The sequence below is a fragment of the Micromys minutus genome (assembly GCF_963924665.1).
Source record: "Micromys minutus genome assembly, chromosome: 1".
Taxonomy (NCBI): domain Eukaryota; kingdom Metazoa; phylum Chordata; class Mammalia; order Rodentia; family Muridae; genus Micromys; species Micromys minutus.
In genome coordinates, this window is record NC_137969.1 from 178,029,452 (window position 1) to 178,054,912 (window position 25,461).

At 40.9% G+C, this 25,461-nt stretch overlaps 2 protein-coding genes and 1 pseudogene across 3 annotated transcripts in view; all 3 read right to left on the bottom strand.

The window, feature by feature from the left end:
- Positions 1-4,344, bottom strand: part of HBP1 (HMG-box transcription factor 1) — a 28,106-nt gene extending 23,762 nt beyond the window's left edge. The window contains exon 1 of the mRNA XM_080915323.1: positions 4,287-4,344. Within this exon, the coding sequence (XP_080771449.1) occupies positions 4,287-4,301 (15 nt within the window). The 5' untranslated portion in view covers positions 4,302-4,344. The remainder of the gene's footprint in view (positions 1-4,286) is intronic.
- LOC308419540 (actin, cytoplasmic 2-like) overlaps positions 1-25,461 on the bottom strand; it is a 1,056,985-nt pseudogene that overhangs the window by 784,767 nt on the left and 246,757 nt on the right. The gene's annotated exons all lie outside the window — the stretch shown is intronic.
- The window catches only part of PRKAR2B (protein kinase cAMP-dependent type II regulatory subunit beta), an 87,322-nt gene continuing 74,816 nt past the window's right edge, over positions 12,956-25,461 (bottom strand). Inside the window, exons 7-11 of the mRNA XM_080915299.1 lie at positions 21,175-21,276; positions 19,112-19,186; positions 18,007-18,072; positions 17,779-17,917; positions 12,956-15,235 (exon numbers count right to left, since the gene is read on the bottom strand). Of these exons, the coding sequence (XP_080771425.1) occupies positions 15,102-15,235; positions 17,779-17,917; positions 18,007-18,072; positions 19,112-19,186; positions 21,175-21,276 (516 nt within the window). The 3' untranslated portion in view covers positions 12,956-15,101. The remainder of the gene's footprint in view (positions 15,236-17,778; positions 17,918-18,006; positions 18,073-19,111; positions 19,187-21,174; positions 21,277-25,461) is intronic.

The window sequence follows — 25,461 nt, forward strand, 5'->3', positions numbered from 1 at the left end:
CACATTATGCACTTCCTACTACTTATGGTAAAACTGATTTTGGCTAAGGTTTTGCTAAAATAAAGGGTTTTAATTTTATGTTCTATGTCATTTTTTTTTTTGTTTTTTATACAGTTTTGATTTTTAAGGTTTTTATTTCCTGTAAAGGGCTCATGCTTTACTCTTCTGTGACCAGTAATTTATCTTCATAGTCACAGTGCTGCTTATCGCACAGGTAGGGCTAGTGTAACACACGTGTACAAAGTGTCTCCTTACAATCCATGTCTTCAGAAAACATAAAAGTACACTTCAGTCTTTCCTCAAAAACAACCCCACAGAGGTGACAGCAACTGATAGTGTTCTGATAAACACTTCCTGATAGGGCTCACACTACTGTTCATTCGTGCTGTACAAACTACTTTGGTATTAGAACATGCAACAGGACTTGCCCTGTATCTAAGTTAAATATGCACTTGTCAATTCTTCATTAAGTCAATAATTTTCAAAGGTTCAGCTCTCTAGTTGTACGTAAAATTCCATGTTCAAGAATTCTAAATTTAATGTTTTGCTATAAACTTTCAGAACAGAGAAAGGGTTTTTAAACATCTGCCTGCTTGCCTCCAGAGCACTGCCACACACTTCCTTCCACCTCAGTTACTCAGAACAGCCTTCTGAACATTATGAACGAGAAAAGCAGGATTCTGACCACTATGTGGGACCATTTTTCTTCTAAAGAAATGAAGAAAAAAATTAAATAAGCATTTAGCTCTAAATATGTTAGATTCTGTCTTTTAAGAGTTTCTAGGCTAGGGGGTGGTGTGCATGCCTTTGGTCCTGGCAGAGGCAGGTGGATCTCCAAGTTCAAGGACAGCCTGGTCTACAGAGTTAGTTCCATCAACATTACCAGAGCTCCACAGACAAACCGTGTCTAAAAAGCAAACACACAAAAAGTTTATTTTCTAAATTCCTACATCTGTTCAGTGATCCTTGCCAACTTTGTGAAAGGCCCTCTTGGACCTCCACGTACTTCCATATGCCATTGAGACTACTGTTTAAATTGTTTTCAAAGAGGAGGTGAAGAGAAGGCCATGTACAATAAATATGTAACTCTGACAAGAGGAACTGAAGTATTCACAATGAGTTACAAGCTACAAAAGGCACTAAAACTATCAAATATTACTTGATATTTAACAGTATTACATAAATGTTAAATTCAACTTTCCATATCAAAAGCAATCAGGAGACTTTACTGCAATTCTTTTAGAATACCTTCACATATTTTAAATGTTTCTTCTTTGACAAGTGTTTCTGCTACTCTAGCTTGCCACTGAGCTAAAAAATGAAAACAAGAAGCCACACTGTGGGTTTGGTAAACTACACCACTTTAGCTTACTGCTTAGCACCACCCTTGTGCTTTGGAAAATTCTAACCACTGATACCTAGTTCCTTATTATCAATAAAACTAAAACTTATCCACTCCACAAAATTGTTACAGGTATTAAAAAATACATCTCATATCCTCCTTTGCTGAACATTACAAATCATATCTCTAAGGAAATTTTCATGTTCAGTCAAAATGAAACACTAATACAGACTGTAACTTTCCATGAACAGTACTGTTAATTCAAGTAATATCTAAGGCAAGTCATTCTGAAGATTCGAGGGATAGTAAATTCCTCTTTCAGGAGCCCCAGGTTCAACTCCCAGCACCCACATGAGCTAACAAATATCCTGTTAGCTACAGTTTCAGTTGGTAGCTCCCACTACCTCTTCTGGCCTCCTTGGGTACTGCAAGCATATACTGCAGACAAGAAGGCAGAACACTAACAGGAAAAACAGCAGTTTCATAGGTTATTGAAATAATATGAAAATGATTAGGACTATAATTAAGGAAATAGTTTGACAATTTCATGCTTTTATAAAATGACTTCAAGATTTCTTTCTTTCTTATTTTGTTTAGAAATGGTGGCATACTTAACCTTAGCACTCAGCAGAGACAGGAAGATCACCAAGTTCAGTTCAGCCTGGTCTATATAGTGAGTTACAGGCCACCTAGGGCTACAGAGAGATGATACCATCTAAAAAACAAAATACAAAACAAGCAAGGCAGCACTTCTATATCAGCATTAATGACTTTTTATTTTCAATGATTGCTAAGAATGCAGGACTGACAGGAATTCAATCAAGGCCAGCCTGGCTGAGAATTCAGAATTTTCAGGACAGGCAGTTTATCCAAGACTGCCATCTGTCTTAAAGCATACACACACACTTAAGTAACCAAAAAAGTAAAAAGATTCCTTCAAAAAGTGGCAATTTTAAATTTCACTTTCTTTTCCCAAGTTGCCCTGGCTGGTCTGGAACTCAGTATGTGGCCAAGGTCACAATCCATTCTTCTGCTATGCTCCCAAGTGCTCCAATTACAGACCAGGTACAGCTGAAAAGTTTCTAACTTCCATAATGTAATATGAATTATGACTGGGAATAAAGTAAATGAAGATCAAAATATGAAAATACATGGAATAATTACTGACTTTGGGCAGTTATAGCTAAAATGTTTCAAATTCCCTTAATTATGTGTATATATAAGTATTTGTCCCTTTTGTGTGTTTTCCCTTCTTGAATATATGTGAAAATTAAAACTCATAAAACATAGTTAATAGTTAGGAACTTAGGATGACTTGAGTAAAAAGAGTACTGACATCTTTATTTCCGACCCACACACAGACCAGATTGTGATGCACACAAAGAGCCTTCAGGCCCAGAATCTAAGTTCATACCATATGCCTGCATCACTGGACTCCGGGAGAGGAAGAATGTAAAGATAAAACCCAGTAGACAGTCTGATGGTATAGTGCTTAAGAGTGGATCCAACTGTCTGCAAGTACAACTGAAAAACGTATGACAAGACACTGAGGCGGCATCCTTTTATTTCAGTCAGGAAAGGAACAAAGAATGAGCTTTCCCAGGGAGAAGGAGCAACAAGGTTTATGAAACAAAACCGGAAGCTACAATATAAAATGAAATTTAAAAAGATTCCGAAACTTACTAGTGGAGTTGAAGTAATGTTTAAATATCAATTTCTTCTTCAAAAGCCTAAAGGTAACTCAAAACTTGTCTGAGTTTCTTTCCTTTTAATGTAACTCAATTCTCCCAAATACTTAGTTTAACAAAGGTGAGATTCAAGGAAGGGGTGAAACACCGGAACCAAAACACAAAATTACAGCTGGAAATCAGTATTGTAGTAAAACTACGTAAGTACTTATAATTGTTAAAATCATTCTAATTCTTAAACCCTAACTCATTCTAGGACCCCTCTCCCCACAGGACAAAGCTCCCTTAAGCCCTCCCGAGTCCCAGCAGCAGGTACAAAGTGCCAGTAAATGTGTCCCACTCCAGCTGAGAAGTCCCAGAGACTGAACTCGAGTGCTCAGCGCCAGGAGCACGCTAGAGCGAGGCTACAGAACACGGCTTCGCCCCAACTCCTTTTTGTTTTGTTTAAATCTGCCTGCAGAGGGAGGAGCCCGGCCTCGCCCGCGGGGCCTCGTCGCCGGGTCAGGCCAAGCAGCGCCTCCCGGAGCTGGCCAAGTCCACCCCCACCTCTTTCGCCATTCATCGCCTCTCCCCTCCCCCCATCATGTGACCACAGCCTGGACGCCAGGCTTGTTTTTCCCCCTAGGCGCAGCCCCACCGCGCAGGCGCCTCGGAGCCCATTCATTCGAACTGCGTAACAATGAGCCCCGGGCCCGACGGCTCCGCGAGCTCCCCCGCCCGGCCCGGGCCCCAGAGGCAGCTTCGCCTCTCTGGAGCCCCCAGCCCGCTTGGGCTCGCGGCCGGCGTCAGCCCCTGGCCCCGCAGCTGGGAGTGGCGACTCAAACTTTCCGGAGCCCTCCGGAACGCCAGGCCCCTCCCCTACCCCGGCCCTTTCCCCGCCAGCCCCCACCGCGAGCGCGACCGAGCCCCGAGCTCCGCCACCCCCACCGCTCCGAATGCAGGGCGCCGCGGCCGTCCAGCCCCGGAGAGCTCCCGGAACGCCCGGACGGCGGGCTTCCCGCCGGGGATACAGTACACAGCGTCCCAAGGGTCGCTGCTCGAGCGGTGGCTGCCCGGCCCCGATGCTCCAGCCCCTCCCTTACCCACCCCCAACCCTCCGAAACCCAGCGACCACACAGAGTCAGGACGTCGGCCGCCTGTCGCGACAGCGTCGTCAGCAGCTTGCCTGCGCGTTCCCCGACGGCCGCCCACCTCCCTGGTGCGCGCCGCGACTCCCAGCGCAGCGTTTACTCCTCAGCCGAAACTTTCCTACTTACCAAACCCGTCGCCATTACCAAGTCTTTCAAGCTTCGTCTTCCCCCTCCCCTGAAGCCCCCGGGGGCTGAGCCTTCGTCCACCTCTTTCGTCTTTAATTGGTCTGGAGAACTGCCACTCTAAGGTTCCGCTTTTCCATTGGGTAGTGCCGTGGCCCGTCTCGGTGGGCGGGCATGTATTGACTTTTCTGTTGTATTTATTGGAGAAGGTGACTTGTCAATCACTACAGAAAGCGCTTTGGATTGGATTGCTGCCGAGACTCTGGGGACGGGAGCCAAACTTTGCTTTCGAAATGGATTGTGGGTTAGTAGTCTCAGCCTTGCTCTTTAGTTGAGGAAATTACCGGAGGGGAGGAGCTAACTGAACTACATATCCCAGAGGTACGCTCAAAACGCAGTCTTGATAGTAAACAAGAGTCATAGGGACACGTGTATCAGCTCGTTTGTTTTGGTGTCTGAGACAAAAGGGAGGGGGCGGAGGAAAGGAGTGTTTTAAAGCCAGGGCCACCTCTCTTCCTTTTGGCCTCCTGGAGGGGTCGGCGCGTCCTCGGTTGATTGTTGTAGCACCCATTCCAGGCCATAAACAGCAGAGTTGCTTGCTGTTCAAAGTTTGGCTGGTGGCCAAGGTATTGTTTTAGTGCGAGGGGAAGAAGATGACTGCACAAGCGGAAGCAGTGCAGGCTCGCCAGAGACTTGATCACTTACAAATCACGGCCCAGGCACGTAGGTGATTACAAAGGTTGATTCAGTACTGCCCTCCCGCAGCGGATGAGCTAGATAGATTCTTTTACTCAATCAACCCTTGACTCAATACGCCAACAGCTGGTGAAGGTTTACCAACGTCCAGTTCGACCAGGATTCGTTGAGAAACAGCCAAGTGCCGTGCACTGTAGGGTTTAAGAATGAGACAGAATTTACACAGCTGTTACAAGCACTGAACGATTGCTTTGAATTCAAGGCATTTGAAGTGAAGTTTCTATATTGGCTGTCATTTCTTTAAGTTCATATATGGGCGTAGGTAGACTCTATGGTCCGAATTTAGTAGCTAGACTACTTGTGCCTTTGGTGAATATTTTAACTGTGTGTCCCCCTTCCTAAGCACTCAGAAAGAAAACTGTTTTTCCACTCTTGTTCTACTAGAAGGTCCTAATGTTTTTTTAATGCAGTCACCAAAAGTAAGGAATGGCTTTTCTGCTTTAGTTACTTCCCTTAAAGGAATTGCTCATAGCATCTGGGTGCAGCCAGTCTGCAATTGGCATTTTTACTAGTCACATTATATAAGCATTACTATACGCATTATTGAGCTTTTTTCTTTGAACCTGAAGTGTTTAATCATGTAAGCTATGGATTAGGTTTTATTTTGATTGCTAGAATGTGCTGAAATCGAGAAGGAAGAGTAAGAATTCTGCTAAAGTCGATTTAGGGAAGAGTTCAAAGTCATCCTTTAAAACCGCCCACATTTCTTGAGTTTTTAAATGTATCTGAAAGCTGCATAACAAAATCAGTAAACTAAAGATTACCTGGGTATGATTGAAACAAGGTTTCAAATTCTTTGAGTTCTGCTTTGGACCCTTGAAGTGGAAACTATTTCTAAAATAGCCCTCCCAAATGAGCATGGATTGACAATCTGTTCACAAATAGAAATCAAGCATTGTTTTCCTCAAAATAATCCAGATGAAACCTCCCCCAAAATGCCTAATCACCCCCTCCAAGTAAAAAATCAAGACTCTTAATGTACAACTTCCAGACACTGTAATACTGTGTTTCAGTCATTTCGTGTCGAACATTTTTCTTCAGCAAAATACCATTATGATCCATAACTTCAAAACAGAAACACCAATATTAATTTTTAACCCAAACAATAGTAACCTCTGTCTTTGGAGTATAGTTAATAATTTTAAAATCAGTGCCTGTGATATTTATAGGTTCTCAAAATAAAAGGTTGTATTTTCTAAAACTAAATCTTGAAAGTTTGAACCACTAATCTACCACTAATGACCCTCTTGAGTATGTAAACTCTAACACTAACTTCCCCTGACTCTTAGGAAAAGAAAGTGGAGGGGGTGCCAAACATAAAACACTTTCCAGGTTTTACCAAAAGCCATAGTGTTTTGTTTTTGTTTAGTTTTTTGTTTAAGTTGTAAATTACCAGGATGGGAAGAATAAATTTGACTTCAGATATTGCACATTAATTATAAAGTCTTAACCCTTGCTAACTCTGTAGATCTTTCCTAGTCATTAATATTTTAATACTATTTATTACCCCCTGTACTGAAACAAAGATTTAAAACATCTGTCATACTTTATCTTATGTCCATTAAATATGTTAGATTTATATACTTTAATCAGAGATAAATACAATTGTTAGAATCCCCCCCCCCAACTTGTAGCAGATATTTAATCATTTTGACTTCCTTGGGGAACTAAGTGAACACCTTAGTGCCTTATGCATATTGAACATGATCATCATTTAATTCTTGCTTAACCAACAAAAGCAGCCAACTCAAAAGCCTGAACAAAGATCAATAAGATCTTAGAAAATCTTATTCTTCAAACATTTTCAAGCTAAGATTAATATTAAAGAATGTTGCTGCCTCCTCTTGGTTACTGTGAATATTGAACATGTATGCTAAAATGTGAAAAAAAAACTCAAAATACCAACATGTCAAAAGAATTTAAACAAATTTGCATAATTTAAAAATTAGAGAAATACTACTTAGAATTTATTTCATATATGTAGAAGTAAAATTAAGCTAAACCTCTGGATCTCACCATCTCTAGAACAATTACTACTTTGTCAAACAAAACAGTACAGAAAGCCCATGGCATCTGTTGGTATTCTGTAAACCCCACCCCGGAGTTGGTTACCTGGCACTAAAAAGGGGGCTGCTAGTCCCCTCCCCCCTCTCTGTCTCTCTGTTTGTCTGTGTCTCTCACTCTTTTGTTCCTCTCTTGTCCCTTTGCCCCTCCTCTCCCCATTGCCTTCCCCACTCTCTCTCCACATGCTCATGGCCAGCCTCTACTTTTCTTCTTCTTCTTCTTCTTCTTCTTCTTCTTCTTCTTCTTCTTCTTCTTCTTCTTCTTCTTCTTCTTCTTCTTCTTCTTCTTCTTCTTCTTCCTTCTTCTTCTTCTTCTTCTTCTTCTTCTTCTTCTTCTTCTTCTTCTTCTTCTTCTTCTTTCTTCTTCTTTTCTTCTTCTTCTTCCTCTTCTTCCTCCTCCTCCTCCTCCTCCTCCTCCTCCTTCTTCTTCTTCTTCTTCTTCCTCTTCCTCTTCCTCTTCCTCTTCCTCTTCCTCTTCCTCTTCCTCTTCCTCTTCCTCTTCTTCTTCTTCTTCTTCTTCTTCTTCTTCTTCTTCTTCTTCTTCTTCTTTCTCTCTCTCTCTCTCTCTCTGCCCCTACTACCCTCTTAACTCCAGTCCCCATGCTCTGAATGAGCTCTATGCTATACTATACCATCATGTGGCTGGTCCCTCAGGGGGAAAAGATTCCCAGCATGGGTCCCCCAGAGGCACCCCCCTTGCTACCATGCCTTGTCACACCTCCACAGAAAATACCTCCCTCTCTCTTCCTCCCTCCCTCTCTCTCTCCCCCTCTCTCTCCCTCTCTCTCCATCTTTTTCCTAAAATTGGTGCAAAAATCTGGGAAAATCTTTTCTTTTTTAATAAACACATCAGTATCTGCTTGAATATTTATGAAACCACTAGTCTCATTATCAAAAGGTTCAACACAAACTACAACTGAGACCAAACGATAGAGTTCAAAATACTGTCACCAAAGTTTCAGATAGCTTTTTAGTAGAATAACTCACACAAATAGCCCCCCATATTATCTTACTGTTTTAAAGCAAGTTCATTTTATAATTAACTTAGTTAAAAGTGTTCGTGTAACATGTGGAAATGCCTAGAAGATTATGAGCATCATTTTGGAGTTGAGTCACAATGTGTCTCAAATCTTTGATGATGCAATTAGAAGTTTAGATCTTGTTCAGGTGACCATAAAGCAAGACCCATCAGGAAGAAGAATCAACAGAACGGGAAGCAGGAATGATTGTTGGGTTTCTTCTCATATAACTGAAATTACTCATGTCCCCATTGAAATAGGGGATGTGGGAGAGATTTAGGTCCTGGAAGTAGGGGAAAGGTTGGGTTCAAATTTAGATGACAGTGATGGCAAGAAATTTGATTATAGGGAAACTGTAACACTTGTATATATTCATTTCCATTTAAACTTTTAAGAGGTGACAGTCTATAGAAAGAGTTGAGTACCCTCAGAAAATAGAGCAGATTGCTACTTTTGGCTATCATTTGCTTTTAACAGTTCTTGTGGATTTGACCAGTTTGGTATAAATGAGATGAGAGTAGTCAATGAGTAACTGCATTTCATCTCACACCTGGTTTATAAGCTCAAGCTGAAAAGAGGAGTCTTAGGTCTTCCATTGAAACATTTCTAGAGTGGAGAATTCCTGTTTTCTGACCTACTCAACACAAAGTTCTTATGATATGTTTGACATTTCTGTTTGGAGGTTCTGTACACATTTTTACTTGCTAGCTAAAAGTACTTCGTTTTAAGGATAAACTACATCTCATAAAGAACCTTTAAAAACCATAGGAATAGGGTTGGAGAGATGGCTCAGTAGCTAAGAGCACTGTCTGCTCTTCCAGAGGTCCTGAGTTCAATTCCCAGCAACCACATGTTGGCTCACATATAATGAGAGACAGAACATTGTATACATAATAAATAAATAAATAAATCTTTAAAAAACCCATAGGAATAGTTTTTGTGTTCACAGTATTCATAATACTGTTCTAATGAACTAATCCTTTTATTAGCAATGCACCCTCCCTCAGTCACATGTCTGCCGCTCTCCATGTTAACCAGTTTTTGGTCTGGCAAAGAAGCAAGGAAGTAGGTGTGTGGGGAACTGTGGATAATGAGGGGAAATAAGTATCACATCAGTTACGTGCTGTTTTGAACCTTTAAAAACACTTGCTACATGCTTTAAAGCCATATACATGTAGCCATTACAGGCTAAGCAGCACCAACCAAGAAAGCCTAGGTGAAACTTTAAGCATCATGTCTGAAAACACTTTTTTTTTTGTTGTTTGTTTGTTTCAGATTGCAACACTTTCCAGATCTCACATCTTAAAATTACCTGTGCTCAGTGGCTAATGTAAGCAAATACTCCCAAATTCCCAAAGATCAGAAACTTTAAATGGCCTCAGGCATTTCAGATAAGATACTCCACAAGTACTGCTTCCAGCTGTGTTAAATAGTTTTTCGGCTCCTTCAACCGTGTCATTAATGTATACAATATGTACCTCATCCTCATACCTCAGCACCATCAAGTTATAGATTATCATAATGCACTGTAGTTTTGGAAGTGTTGTCAATATTCTAGTGGGACTCTAAAGAACAGTTATGAGGAGGAAATATTCTTATAATGGGCATCTATCCTAAAATAATGAAAGATGACACTCCTAACATTGTCATCTGTAATGGAGAATAGTGGCACTCCCTTGTAGTCCCACCTGCTAGGGACGGTGAAGAGAGATGGCTGGAACCCAAGCGTGAAAGAGCTAGGCAACTTAGTGAGACTGACACAAGAGGAGGAAAGAGAGAAAGACAGAAGAAAAATTATTTGTTCATATTTCAGGCACATAGTCATGTCAAAGAAGGCACATGTAATGGAATGCTGGTATAAAAGAGGCAGCAGAAGGTCCAGGGTTATGCGGTTGATTCTCTTGTTGACCAGTAAGACACAGGTTGGAGTCCAGTTAGGACAGAAATGAAAAGGGAACAATTACAACTTCATCTGGGGCTGGAGAGATGGCTCTGTGGTTAAGAGCACTGGCTGCTCTTCTGGAGGTCCTGAGTTCAACCACATGATGGATCACAACCATCTTGTGACCATGGGATCAGATTCCCTCTTTTGGTATGTATGAAGACAGAGCATGTGTGTATATAAAACCAATAAATCTACTTTTAAAAAGTAACTTCATTATTTTTACTGAATTATTTAAGGATTCTTGTAAAGCCTTTCACATTACATATACAATGTTACAGGCTGGAAATGAAACTCAGAGGTAGAGTCCTGGCCCTGGAGTAGATCCCCAACACAGCAGAAAGAAAAGAAAAATAAGGTAGGCAGGGGAACGCCTGTAACTCAGACATTCTGGAGGCTGAGGCAAGAGGATCCTGAGTTCCAGGCCACTTGAAGCTTCATAGCAAGGCTAAGTCCATAGAAGTCAAACTTAGGCAGCAGAGACAATTTCTATCAGTGTGGTTGCAAACAAGGCAGGTTGGAGAACTTACTAGCTGGGTATTCACTGGCGTCATTTGTCCAAAGCTTGATCAGACCGCACATCTTTCTGTTTTACATGTTACATGTGTGGCACACACATGCTATAGCATGCATGAGGTTAGAAAACAGCTTTCAGGAGACTGGTTATCTTCTTCCTGTGGGAGCTAGGTATTAGATTGGGGCCATCTCACCAACACCCTGCATTTAAAATTTTATTTTGGGGGGCCCTTAGGCTGGTTGTACCTACTATTCCTTTATCCCTGTACCATTTAATGGAGGACTCCCAAGTTTTTTCCCTCTTCTCCTTTGTAAGTAAACAGATGGATCCACAAACAACGCTTTGGGGGAATCGTAGAGAATACTGAGATTCCAGAAAGACATCTGTGTTCCATTCACCATGGGTGGTCCAACTTACTGTGTCCCCAGTCCATGTAATAGTCAAACGGAGGAGAAAACAACCAAAGCTCATTTTATTTGTTCTCTGACTTTTCCTTGTGCATGGGAATCATTTTTGGTTTTTCCAGCTTAGAGTAAAAAATGTACTAACATGCTACCATGAAACAATTGGTAGTAACATGTATATTCCACATACATCCACACACTACTCTGTAGTACAATGTTTATGTCTGAAAAAGTAGCAAGATGCAGGCTATAATTAAAGCTTCAAGTAGATGACACTTTATTTTGATATAAATAATAAATTCTATACAGAGAACATCACATTGCCATATACAGATACTTACTAAAGAATTTTAGGGAAGTGTGTAAATTTACCATATACAAATAATAATAATAATAATAAATAATAATAATAATAAAGACCCTCGTGTTACTAGAAATTTTTCCTCTCAAAACTGTGATGGAAAACTAGTTTTATAACTGACATTAATTGAATCATAGGCCAAGATTTTAACAGTAAAAGAAGAAATCTTCGTAGAAATCCTTCTGAGTTCTGCCATTGGTGTGCAAACTGAACAGAAAAGCTTGTGGTTATTGTTGGAGATATAGGACCCTCTGAAAAGACTCTATTTGGCTGCTTACATTTTCATAATTCATGAATCACAATGATATGATTTATTTATATTAGGGATTTTGTATTATTATTATTATTAGGGACAGGGTTTCTCTGTGTGGCCTGGTTCTCCAGGAACTCACTCTGTAGACCAGGCTGGCCTTGACCTCAGAGATCTGCCTACCTCTGCTTCCCCAGTGCTGGAATTAAAGGTGTGAGCCACCACTGCCTGATTATTATTGTTTGCAAATAATTGTGAATACGACTATGTTTTTAATTGCTTAGCCAGTTTTGCTGCCTGTAAAATTATTCTTTTATGTGAGAAGCTATCTAACTTCTTACTAAAATTCCTCTCTCGTCTGTACCTCACACAAGTATTAACTTTAAAAGCCAGCTGTAGATTGATGTTAAGGTGACATATGATTGGACATCAGTGAGATGGGTGGAGAAAGGTCGAGGGACGGAAGTGGAGGAAGAGGAGATTCCTGGGGAGATGGAGGCAGATGTTTATATTTCTCTTGGTGCACCTCTTCATAAGTAAGGTTGTTATGAATGTTTTGCAAGGGATGGAATTGTACAAGATTATTTGACTTATCTCGGTGGGCAAATTATATTTTACCTATTGAATCAGAGTGTTTTGGTGTGTACTTTGATGTGGCAACTTAATTGAATTCAAACTGTGTACTGGCGGGAAACATAAAGACTGCCACAGAGTGGGGTGTGTGTGTGTAAGGCCTGACAACAACACACCAAGGGGAATTGTGTGAGAACAACATGCTGGGATGGTCGTATCCACCTGGGACAGGGCTGGTGGAGGGAACCGCCTGGGAATGGAACAGCCTGGAGAGTGTGGCTTGCAGCCCAAGTGACCGGAGTCCGTGAGCTCAGCTCCACACTAGAGCATCTTCCGCAGAGTGAAACAAGTGGCTGATAGAAGGCTAGCCCATTAATTTAATATCACAACAGCCAGCATCCCTACTCCCACTTCTCTCTGGAGTGCTAGTGAGATGTCTCCAAGCTTACATGGTGTTTGAAGATCACAGAAAGCTATCCCTTCACTGTAACACTTGTTGAAAAGTTAACCTTACTGTTAAATGTACTTTGGAAATGCAAACAACTTAGCCAACTTCTTCTGCAGGTAATACTTTTGTTAAAACATATTGTGATAAACCCAAATTCATACTAATAGGCAAGAGACACACATACCCTTTTAAACATATTTAAAACAAAATAATCTTGTTCTCTAAGACTGCCTAATGTGTACTTAAGAGGTGCATCTGTGAACAAAAACCTCATCAGAGAGAATTCCCAGATAGTAAGATTCCTTGCTACTGATTTAATAATGATGCCCACAAGCCAAATGTATTTTAACCGAAAAGCTTTATATATAAATTCCCCAGTCATATTTGGCCAAAATTACATAACATACCACAATAGATAAAAAAATTAACAAGTTTTATCTTCAGTCATACAAAGCCGTGTTTTCTTACTGCTGTGTGCTGTGGGGCTACAGCTTCCATGAGCCTGTTTTTCTGCTGCATTTATATACTAGACAGCCATAATAATAAAAAAAAAAAACAATGCTTGAAATATTTATTATAAAAGTGTGCTTTATTATAAGGAAAATTTAAATATAACCAACAATACTGAAAATAACACAGCTGGCATTTATAGCCTTGGTTGGGATTCTTTATTTGACAGGCATTTGTCTCCTGTTCCGTGAACGTCAACAATCAGCCTATGCAATGCAACAAAAGAGAACCTGGAAAATTGAGTAAGGAACACAGAAGGGTGAGCCAGGAGTCAGGGTGGCTTTTTTCTTGTTTTTCTGTTTTTGGAATTGTTCCTTGCTTAACACATGGCTTCTGAACTCTGGAATAGAAAACATGTTACCTTTCTGTAGAGAGAGCTCTTTCTCCTACGGAAAGATTTGGCAAAGCTAATATTTCAGAACACGGCTAATGGTATGGCTAACAGCATACCTCACTTTAACTCCTTGATTATGTGCTATCCATTTAACATTGTAGCCGAGTTTTCGTGTACACGTGGGACTATAAACACTTTCTTGTAAGATCGTGACAGCCATAGATAAGTTTGACATACATACATACCTCTGTTCCTTAGAAACATGTTTCCCAAAATAAAATTACCCATGTAAACATCAATAACTGGTGAGAATTAATGTCTTCAAACATTTGGTCATGGGGCCTGAAAATCATGTAAAAGCTTTGGTTGTATATAACAATTCATCATATTCAGCATAAAGCTAAGTATCTTGTTGACCAAAGAAAATTTTGTACATTGCGTGCTTTTAACTGTGAGTTGACTTCAAAGCTAAGGACAAGGCCTAATGGTATGTGGCAGAGACAGAGCCATTCTTCATTATATATGGCTTTGCTTGTACATTTATTCCCACCATGTAGGGGAGTTTTTGAAGGTTGGAAAAGACAAAACACACTTGACTGGCTGCTGATGAATGAGCTTGCTGGTTGGTGCTCAGGACAAGGAAAAACAGAGGACCACGGGTGCAGACACACGCACAGGGCTGTGGCGCTCAGACTGTACGGAGCAAGCCATATTCTGTGGACACGTGGGCAAGAATCCCAAATGCCTTTGGATAGGAAAGTTTTCCTTTTTCTTGATAGGAAACATTTCCTTTTTCTAAATATAAGATTCAGGACTTTTAGAAGACAAAAGATTGTCAGATTAAGATTAAATTGCTTTGAAAAAATACAACCTTTGTGACATTAAATGTCAAAATGCAATTTATAAAGAACACAGGAAATTGATAAATAAAATAAATGGGAAACTGGTAATATGAGTTGACATTGAAAGATGCCGTTATGATCGTTCATCTTAAAAGATTCTTTGCCCAATCATCACAATGACTAAATTTCCAGGCCTCAAAAGCCACCCAATTATTCAAGCTGCTGACTGACATTTGTCAAAGAAGTTGAAATGTACTTTATTGCAAAAATATAAAAAAATTTTTAAATTGCATATGATTTTCACACCATTTCACCAATAGGCCAAGGCTAACACACAACTTAGGAAGCCAGAAAAGGTAGGGAATGAAATGATTGGCATTTCACTGATTCCGAGTTAGAGTGCATGAGCCACTGCCAGCTCCCCTCTTAAAGGGGCACAGCCACTAATACGATACTTGAAGAATCCAAACACACAGATTGGCCTATGAGTACATCTCTTAAACACGTATGCTTTCAATATATTATAACCATTTGAATAAACCTTTTTCAGTCCATTTCATGAAATAGAAAGTCATTTTATGATTACGTTAATTTGTGAACTACCCATTAGAAAGTGATGTTAAAGCCTATTGACTATCAACTCACTACTGTTTACTGATACATTGTAAATGGTTTTTGTTTAAAAAAGGAAAAACCTGAAATCACAGAAAATGCTTGGCATCTACACAAACACATTCTCAGTGGTAACCATTACTATGTCACTGTTTCACTAATGGTCTTTCTTCTCCACACTTTTGCTTCATGCAGTGGGCTCAACAATATCCATGTTTGTTCCAAACAGCGCAACTAATTGTTCTTCATAGGTGGCGATGTTCCTCTTCATAATTTCCATGCAAGGTCCCAAAAGCCTTTCAAATGCTTGCACATCCATGGCTAAGAAGAGAAAACATTAAATTGAAAATACCATTCCTCGAAAAACTCAGGAATTGCTAGGTCACTCCTTTCTACAATGACAGTCTATTATGATGTTGCAGTTTTGATATATTAACCATGCAAGAGAATTTTAGGTAGGTATTATAAAGACACGGGGGAAAAAAATCAAAAGGTTTTACTTCAAAAAAAAAAAAAAAAAAAAAAAAAAAAAAAAAAAAAGAAAAGAAAGAAAGAAAGAGGGACATATCTGGCTACAGTCTAAAATGCGTTGACAGGTGATGGCCTTCGATGCAGCTGATGGGAATTCCCTGATCCTTGATGAGGAAATGAGGCTCTCAACATGGCAAGATAAACTTTGACACTTCACCCTATCATATAAACACCCCAATGGTGGTCCAAGAGTATTCCCTATTCTGTTCTCAGAATTCACAAGATCACGGTGTGAAGGCTGACACATTTATACCACGGCTGATGTAATTCAAAATGGCAACAGAAGGCTTTCACCCGCTTCACTGCTTGTCTGCCTCGTGCATTTCATTTTGAGTGTTCGGTTTGGAGGCAGCCTGACTAGGTAGTTCACGCAGACCTTGAACTAAGTGGGCTAAAATTTATGATCCTCGAGCTTCAGGTGCTGGAATTATGGACAGGAGACAGCAAAGCTGGATGACTCATGCATTTTAAGACCGAGTTCATAATACACAGTGGGAAACATCACACTGCTCTAACATATCAAACTCCATCTCTCAAATTTTCGAAGGTAATATGGGAACGTTTATAAGGCTTTACGGGCACTCTGGCATGGCATAGCAGGCACATTGGTGAAGATAAAAGCAGCCTAGCCATGTGTACTGAGCCACTAAATAGGCAAATGAACTACTTCTCTAAACAAGTAGCCAATAGATAGGTAAAAACATTAGCCATCTGGGAGATCAGATCAGCACTACACTGAGATGTCCATCTACACCCCGATGGCCCAGTCAAAGTAGCCCGCCATCAAGAAACAAAAAAAGCTGTCAAGGACTCTTGAATATACATTATTATAGCTACTAGGGAATCAGTATAGACGTTCCCCATCAAACTAAAACCAGACCTACAATTTTATCCAGGCTCTACCAGTTCTAGGCACATATCTAAAGAAGTCAAAATCAACATATGATAGGGTTATCCACCCGCCCATGTATACTGCAGCACCATCCACAATAGCCAAGTATCCATCAACAAATAGAAAGAGAAAATGTATGTACACAACGAAGTGTTACTCAGCTATAAAGGAAAATAAATTATATCATTTGCAGAAAAAAGAACAAAGCCTGGATACCTCACATTAAGTGAAATTGACACTGTAGGTGTTCCTTCAAATGAAGAACGTGAATTCAAAAACTTTCCTTGAAAGTGGAGGGGGGCCTATTTGAAGAACAGAACGGGACCGGCAGAGAGAAGGAGAGGGTAATGATGGTGAACAAGCAAAACCCATGCTGTTCATGAAAGTGTTATTTATAGAAGTGATAAATACTAATGGAAGAAAACCACTTAAGAAGGCCTGGTCAGAAAATCATCTCTAAGGAAAAACTAAAAGCATCTATGCGTGTATGTATACACACATACATATTGGACCCAAAGCCCATAAACATTTACCAGCAAGTGATTAGGCTATTTATTGCATGTATATTTACCTAATCGAATGCAAAAGCTTGATGTGTTAATAAAAATTCCTGTAGTGGAAACACGTTTAAATCAGAGAACGCCTGCAGATCAAACAAGGGAATCAGCAGGCTGGGAAGTGAAGGCAAACAGTGGTGACACCATGTCTTAGCCTTTCCCGCGTTTCTCTGTTCTTTCTGCATTCCCCACACCCTTTAATGTAACTATTACAGGATAGTCACGTCACCTTCACGCTGACAGCGAAGAGCGCCGAGGATTTCCGTCGGTTTCTCCTCCTCTCTTTCACCGAAGTATCATCTGACTAATTACATCTATTGAAAACCTTTTACAAAGTGACTCTGTAAGGAATTAATTCTGAGGATCCTTGCGAATCCTTAAAAGCACCGGAACTAACTTTTATCTTTTTGAACCGTGAGGCACTCGGGGAGGATAATTATTGCTGAACCAGTTTTTAAAATGTCGTTTATGTTCCTGTTTCCTGAACTGTGTTTTTCAATACCAAAGTGAGTGATTTCCCAGACACAAAATCCCTATGGATACCAACTGAAAGCGGCATTTCTGTCAGTTCCTCGGGTAGAAAGGAGCAATAAGCTGAGGAAGAGCCATTGGTTACGCGCCCACAGACCTAAAGCCAGCCCTGGGCTGGGATGAGTATGCCCCACACTGCCATTGCAACTTAATAATGAACTGCACAAATGCGCCATTTTAGCCTGCTCTTGAGGAACACAACACATGGCATTTTCCTGACTACATAGATATAGAAGTTGTTAGTTAAAGTAAGTCCAAACCTTGGTCATACTTTCTGAGGCCCTTGGCACTTGTGAACCCAATAAAAAGGCGTGGAATACGGACATAACCAGGCCCACCACCGGGACCCCTACCTAAGCATTTGACAGTCCCAATGGCGTGTGCAGATGCTGCTCTTGGTTTGTTAGTGACCAGGGCAAGCTCTCCAAAGTACTGTCCCCGAAAACACCGAGCGATTTCCACAGCACCATTCTCTTCAACATCTGATTTACCCTGAGGAGACAAGTCAGTTACATTGAAGTCTGAGATCGCTAAAAAACAAACAAACTATTATTTTCCTTGTGAATATAAGGACTGTTTACCTTTCTTTTCATAGTAATTTTCACTTCTCCAGATTCTACAATGAAGAAGGAATCTGCCAAATCTCCCTATTAAAACAAAAACACAGGGTGAACATGCAAATTCCAGAACATACGAGTTCCGCAGCAACTGTGAAATCACGCCTTTGAAGCCGTAAAGTGAAGGCATGTACCAGTCTATATCCTGAGGTTACGATGACTCTCTATAGTAACACTCTTAGGCATTCGAAATAATTCTCTATCAGAAAATATGGCAAGTAGCCCGGACTAGGGATCTTCCCCCGGAGTTTTGTGCTGAGCAGCATACAAGAAAGGATAGCATGTCCCAGAGGCCCCTCCCACCGGCTGGCTATGTCGGTACGTTCTGTGCTCCTTAGAAGGTAGCACTGAGCAGAGACTAAAGCAACAGGTGTTGACTCTGGGACTTTTGCAGCCTTTAGGCACTAAGCAGACTTGTCAGTCTGTGGCAGTGGACTTCCGGCTCTGCAAAGACTGTTGGGGCTGAAAGGTCTACACCCTCTCTAAGTACACACCCAGCACTCCTGGTGTTTGCATGAACTCTCACTAAAAGTCCCCTCAGTCACGTGCACCTTGCCACTTTCTCGGAGCTCTCCGGCTAGCAGCTACTGTGATACAGCCGGGTTTAGAAAGGCATGAGGGCCAGAAGTATTTTTACTACCGTATTCAGTGCTTAGATGCGGCACCATGCAAGCTCCTCTTGGTGTTATCTGGGAGCAGCCTTGGAAAGTCTCAAGAACTAATCACGAAAAATTTTATCTGCCTATGGACCTGGGTTCTCAGTAACCTCCTGGGAGACCACCACTTTCCCCTCTTACGCATGACATCTGACTGCCACTATACATGTGGATTTCATGTTACAACTGCACACTACTCAGATATGGTTTAATGCATAGTCATCAGAAGTGAATTATATAAATGAAACCATCCAGATTACTTACTGGCTGTAACAGCATTTTTACTAAGTTGTTTGGTAGAAGTAATATTCATTTAATCCAACGCAGCATACTAATTATGAAAGCAAAGACTGACAGGATTTCTATGACCTTCTGGAATGTAGCCCTAAACTCAATGGCAGTTCATATCATACCTGAGCAATGATCTGTTCTCCATCATTGTAAACTTTGGTGCCAATCACATCCACCACCTTTAGGCGTTCAGAAACCTACAAAGAAGAGTACAGTGTTAGAGACTGTGGTGTCTATTCTTGGCTGTCAGCTTAACTACATCTAGAATGAACTAAAACCAAGTGGCTCGATACACCTTGGAGGGGTTTTTCCTTTAAGTCACTTGAAGTGGGAAGGGCCACTTTTAATCCAGATGGTTTAGGTGGGAAGATACATCTTTACTGCAGTTTTTAAGCTGGGACGACCCACTTTTCACCTGGCCACACCTTCCACTGCAGCCTCTATAAAGGATGTGCAGGCAAGCAGCTCTTGCTCCCTCTGCCTGTCGCTCTCACTCGCTCTAACAAGTCCATTCCTGCCCTGGCATTAGAGACTACTTCTTGAGGATCCTAGAGTACACTGAAGACCAGCTGCGACATCCAGCCGTGTGGACTACTGGATTCTTGGGCTTTCCATTGGGAGACAGCCTTTGTTGGACTTGCAGGACCACCGCCTATAAATGGCATGCATGCATGTATACATCATATAAACTCTGTTCCTCTGGAGAGCCCCGACAAGGCACAGACTGGTTACATGATCTTACCTCTTTTACGAGTTTAAAGGGGTGGCCTCTACAGCTAAATAAACCCAGCAGTATTCGCTTGTGTAGAAGTTGCTACATTAACCGCTAGAATCCCGAAGTAGAAAAAATTGTATTTCTAGTTTTCTGTAAAATGCCAGAAGACTCAGCCAACTCCAAGCCCAAACTTCCATATGGCAGCAATAAAACTATGGTGGAATGGCAGCTGTTCCCCCAGAGGGAGCACATGTTTTTCAATTTGCCAAGGTCCCTTCCTGGGTTGCTTTCTGTCATGTCACATGCCTCCATCTGACTGGATTACCTCCCTGATACATTCTATTTGAGGACAGGAGCTATTAAAGAAGATCAGCTGCCTGTGCATTCCATAACATGGCCAAGATTCTCCCAGGCAACTCACACACACGCTAACCCGCCGACATTTGCTGTTTTACGACACCATAGGTACATATATCTGTTTCTCTATAATTGTTTTCAAGAGAGTTCAGATATGAGGCTTTATTTGTTATAAAATGTCTGGAAAATCACTTCACAATGAATTAAGGCAAAGCTGAATTCATAACATGATAATTCTTCTGTAAGTGTCTACCTTCAGAGATGAAGAAACAGCTGGTCTCACTGAGAAGGCATCTCAACTAAGAAGTGAAGGAGATTTGTGGAGGAGGCATGGAGTTGTATAGGAGGCTGCCCTAGACAGACATGAGTACACAGGTCTGAAGAGAGGGCTGGCATGTTTATGCAACAGCAGGAAGCTAATGTCTAGGGCAGGATGAAAGTGGAGCAGAAAGCAATGTTGCCTTCTTCAAAGTTATCCTGTCCCCGAAGGTCATTAACAAGACTGCACTGATCAGGGATTTAAAAGAATTCTTCTGTAGGTGGCTGATAAAAGCCACATAGGAGGCAATGATGGTACAGGCAGAAGACAGGGTTGGTAAAGTTAACAGAAAATGACTGGATGATGCAGATATTCCAAGGCAGGGCAGAGAAGATTTTCTACACATCAAACACTAGTGGGGAGAAAGCCGAGTGGATGCTGACTTTCTCACACCTGCTCTCGGATAAATAACACCTACAGACTTACTATTGAGTCTAGATAAGAGGCTATTTCAAAACATCGGGATAAAGGTAGTCAAAAGTAGTAAAAGAAATAGCAATAAAATTATGTCACCATCTGTTCTTTTCATAGTAAAATATAAATATACTTTAAAATTACCACCACCACCACTACACCACCTCCATCTCCACTGCCACCTCCACCATCACCACCACTACACCACCGTAGGGCACTACAGCACACTGTGGAGATCAGAGCACACTTTTCTACCTTCATATGGCTTCCGGGAATTAAACTCAAGCTCCCAGCCCATCTGGCCTCACAAGATTGTCACAACTTTTCGGGAAACGAAAGCTTCCTAACAAAGCAGCCCCCGCAGCAGGGTAAGAACTCACCTCCAGAGACTTGAGGAAGGGTAGTGACTCGATAAAGCTCTCGTACATCTTCCTCTTTTTTGCGTTGTTTTTTACAATTATCCTCCTGAAGGTCACCCTGTCCTAAAGAATGCGCAGCAAATACAAATGCAGTTAAAATCTGAACAAACTCTTTTCCTACAAGGAAAATGCAATAATTGAAGACTTTATTTTATCTTATTTTTTTTTTTCATAGCTGAGGATCAGAACCCAGGGCCTCACACTTGCTAGGCAAGAGCTCTACCACCAAACTAAATCCCCAACCCCAACTGAAGACTTTAAAAGTAGAAATTATAGCATAATTATCATCTCAGCTAATTTAAAAAAATAAATTTTTATTTCTCTAGGCACAAAAATTGCTATAAAACCATATAAAAATTCCTTTTTTTATTCCTAGCAAAAGAAGCATTTATTTAGACCAGTGACTTTCAGCCTGTGGGCCGTGACCCCTTCAGGGGTTTGAATGATGTTTTCACAGAGGTTGCATATGAGATACTTACATTATAATTTGTAAGAGTAGCAAATTATAATTATGAAGTTGCAAGACGATACTGTTAGGATGGGGGGGTCACCACAACATGAACTGTATTAAGGGGTTGAACTGCAGGTTGACACACAGATTTCTGACCAGTACATGGACTCTTATGCCCACAAGGAGGCGCTGTCACACTATAAAAAATCCTAGTACTGGCTCCTCGCTGTACACGGCAGAGTTACAAACTCAATGAAGAAGACAGGACCAGACCTAAATTTTTATATAAAAACAAAGTAGAACAGATCTGTCTGGGAGTATATTCTTTGTATGTTATTTTCTTAAATATCTACTTCAGTAGAACACAAAGACACAGAAATGGGTGTACTAGTCCTGGTGTTCTTCAAGTATACATATACAAAAATGAAAACTACAAGAAACAATGTTGAAAAAAATTAATCTGTTAAGAATTCATTTGTAAATATACACATTTATTAGGTTCTTCTTCATACCCACACAATATCAGAATTTTCCTTTGAAAATGTGAAGGTATTCTTGACTATATTTTGACTGGGGTCTTATCCCAGAGTTTACCATGTTTGCAGTCTAATTCTTTCATATTCTATGATCTCAGAAAATGCAGAACTTAATTTAGAAATGACAGGGATGTTTACCCAAAGCAGCTCAAAAAGCTATTTCCTCCCCAAATCTTATGTGGCATAAATTCTCATAAAATGTTTTCATTCTTCCCATAATCACATAGTTTGGCATTCACCAATGAATAATTATATCATTTTAGTAAAATTAAAACTGGGTATTACTTAATGAATACTTTGTTATGCCAATATACTATGGATATAACTCTAGCCACAATGAACTGAATGTGTCTGTCCTCAAATTTGTATGTTGCAATCTTAACCCTCAGCATGGCCCTTAGGAGACAGGCCTTAATAGGTGATTAGTCATGCATGTGAAGTCGTCATAAACAGAATTAGATAATTCTCATAAAAGACTCTGGAGACCTGCCTTGCTCCTTCCACTAAATGAGGACATCTAGGAGCTGGCCCTCTACCAGACACCACAGATCTTGTGCCAGAATCTCAAGAGTTCTTAACCTCCAGAACAGTGAGATGTGAATGCATGGGCCATATTTGGTGGTTTGTGCTAACAGCCAGACAGAATGAGACACTAGGAAATTAAGTATCTTGTTTCCAGAGTTGGTTTATTACCATTTAGAAGCCAGCTGTACTTTGGCACCAGCTGCCAAGCCTAATGGCCTGCCTTCAATCAGCAGGACACAAATGACCTCTACATATGGGTTCCGCAAAACACACAAAATAAAAGTAAATGTAATACAGTATATTTTTGATTTTATGAGTTAATTCACAAAAATATTGGGCTCTTTTGAAACCTGGCTCTATATCAGAATTTTCTGAGATAATTTTTAAAACTAAAGACTTTAGTTAATCAACACCTCTACATGTCTGGTGAAATAATCTGGAAGTGTCCTGTGTGACTGTCATATACAGTCAGATTTGGGAAGCAGGTACGTTTTAATGACAGACCATTGTCATTGTTGTTAAAGCAGAGAAGGCCTGAAATAGTTGTCATTTAGAAATAAATTATGAATCGTGTACCCCAGGAAGAAATGTCTATTAATGGCCCACCATTTCACAACCCACTGTGACCAGGAAGCCTAATTTCAAAGGCTTTCTTCTCAGTCACTTCCACAATGGCCTTTCTGAGTCACTGGAGCTAATCTCTCAGGGCTGCAGGATGCTATTTCCAGACTGGGGCTCTAAGACGAGGTTTTCTCTCTGCCAACTGCCTCTCTTTACACTCAGTAACCCCTGGGCTGCAGGCTGTGACCCTAACACTTCCGCTCTGCCTTGACGTCCCTTAGAAGGGACTGGCTATGCAAATCGCTCTCAAAAAGCAAGTTTCAAATATAATGAAAGTATCTTTGCATCATAATTTTAAAGATAATGTATTTATGCATGCAGCAGAAACAATCACTGTTTATAAATGTCACTAACATGTATAGAGCATCACAAGAAATCTCGGGAATTTTTCTTAGAAGCTAAAGAACTATGTACACAAGAACTCTGAGCCTTTTGTTCATTAGTTACCATTAGCATCAGGGCTGAAACTACCCATGCCTGGGGGTTGGGGTGGGGGGCAAAATCTGAAAATGTGTAATCTTGAACTAAGAATGCGTGAGGATTCATTACTGCCTGACACCCTGACTCTGACTGGCAACTTCCAGTGGAACCTCCACATTTTACGTTACACCTTCTATAATAGGAAAGTCATTGCCGATACAATGTTAGCCCCATCCCACCACAGACACACTTTGATTCCTTCCTGCACACAGAGCTCTGGCTCTGATGCGGCTGTCCTGTTGGTTTTAAGGCATCCTTAACATACTCTCGGGTGATGTGGTTCTTTCGAAAGAATCTTCTTCTTCTTCTTCTTTTTTAATCCTATAACTTATAAAAATGACTCATTTAACAGGCATACAATAGACTTGGCTCCAATAAGAAGAAATGTTAAGCATCCTGTTTATTTCTTTGGGGTGAGATGTTTTATGAGTCTAAGGCTGAGATGACTGGTGTGTACATTCTGTAACACAGTAACCCTCTGAAACCAGACAGTTACAACCTCTTCTACTAACACCTGCATGTCAAGAACACAGTACTGTTTTGAGTCCCAAACAATTGTCCATGTGGCCTGAGGTAAAGTATGACACCAGGCAGCGCAGACACCTTCTGGGAGCAAATTCCAAGCAAGTCCAGGCTCACCTTAGATCACAGATGTGCAATTTGCAGGGTGGTAAGTGTGTTCCCAGGGATTCTGGAAGCTTACCAAAGACGGAGAACCCCACCTTAAAGCCAGAGTAGTTAGTACTTAGGCTCTGCCCTGTCACCTTGTGAAGGAGCCTACATGGCTTCTCTAGCTCCTCAGCCAAAGGTGTCTGTGAATCAACACTTAACAGAAGTTCTGCCATTGAGACATTTATTTAAAGAGACAGACTGAGAATCTCTTGTCTGAAATTCTTGAGAGCAGAAGTGTTTCAGACTCTCCCCCTCCCCCATCCACCCTCCATCCATTCTCTTCCCCCTCCTCCCCCACTCCAGACTGCCCAGATTCTGAAAAATCCTAACAATGTGGCTTGGGAGCATGTTTCAGGTGTAAACGTAAGAATCATGGTTCATATATATCTCATATACATGGTCTAAAGGTAAAGTAATGTGCCTTGAATTTTGACTGACCTGTAATACTTGGTGACGTATAGAATTTTATAGTTGTGGAATCACATTACTGCTCAAAAAGTTCTGGATTGGGGGCATTTCAAGTGTTGAGTTTCCAGATTAGGAATGTTCAGTCCATTTTAGCATCCATGCCCCACCCAAAGAGAATGGTTAGATTTGTGTACAATCGAGGCAAGACTTTTTTTTTTTCAGTACCCGAAATGAAAAGAACAGGTATTTTACTCTACACTGCCAATCAGCAGACACCAGCGAGAGATGTGTCTGTTGTTGTTGCTTCTTTTGCTTTGCTTTCTTTCCGTGTTTTTTCAAGTCACAGCACACACCAGAATCACATGAAAGCCTTCTGCCAGTACAGGATTGCTGTCCCCCTTTTCCCAGAGTTCTTGGTGCAGGAGTTCTTGGGAGCCTGGAATGGTTCCTATCAAGTTCCCAGTTGTGAACAAGTTTCAGTTGGTCACTCTGAAAACCACTGGTTTACAGACTATACTACGTAAGAAAACGGCTGTGAGGGTGTGTGTGTGTGTG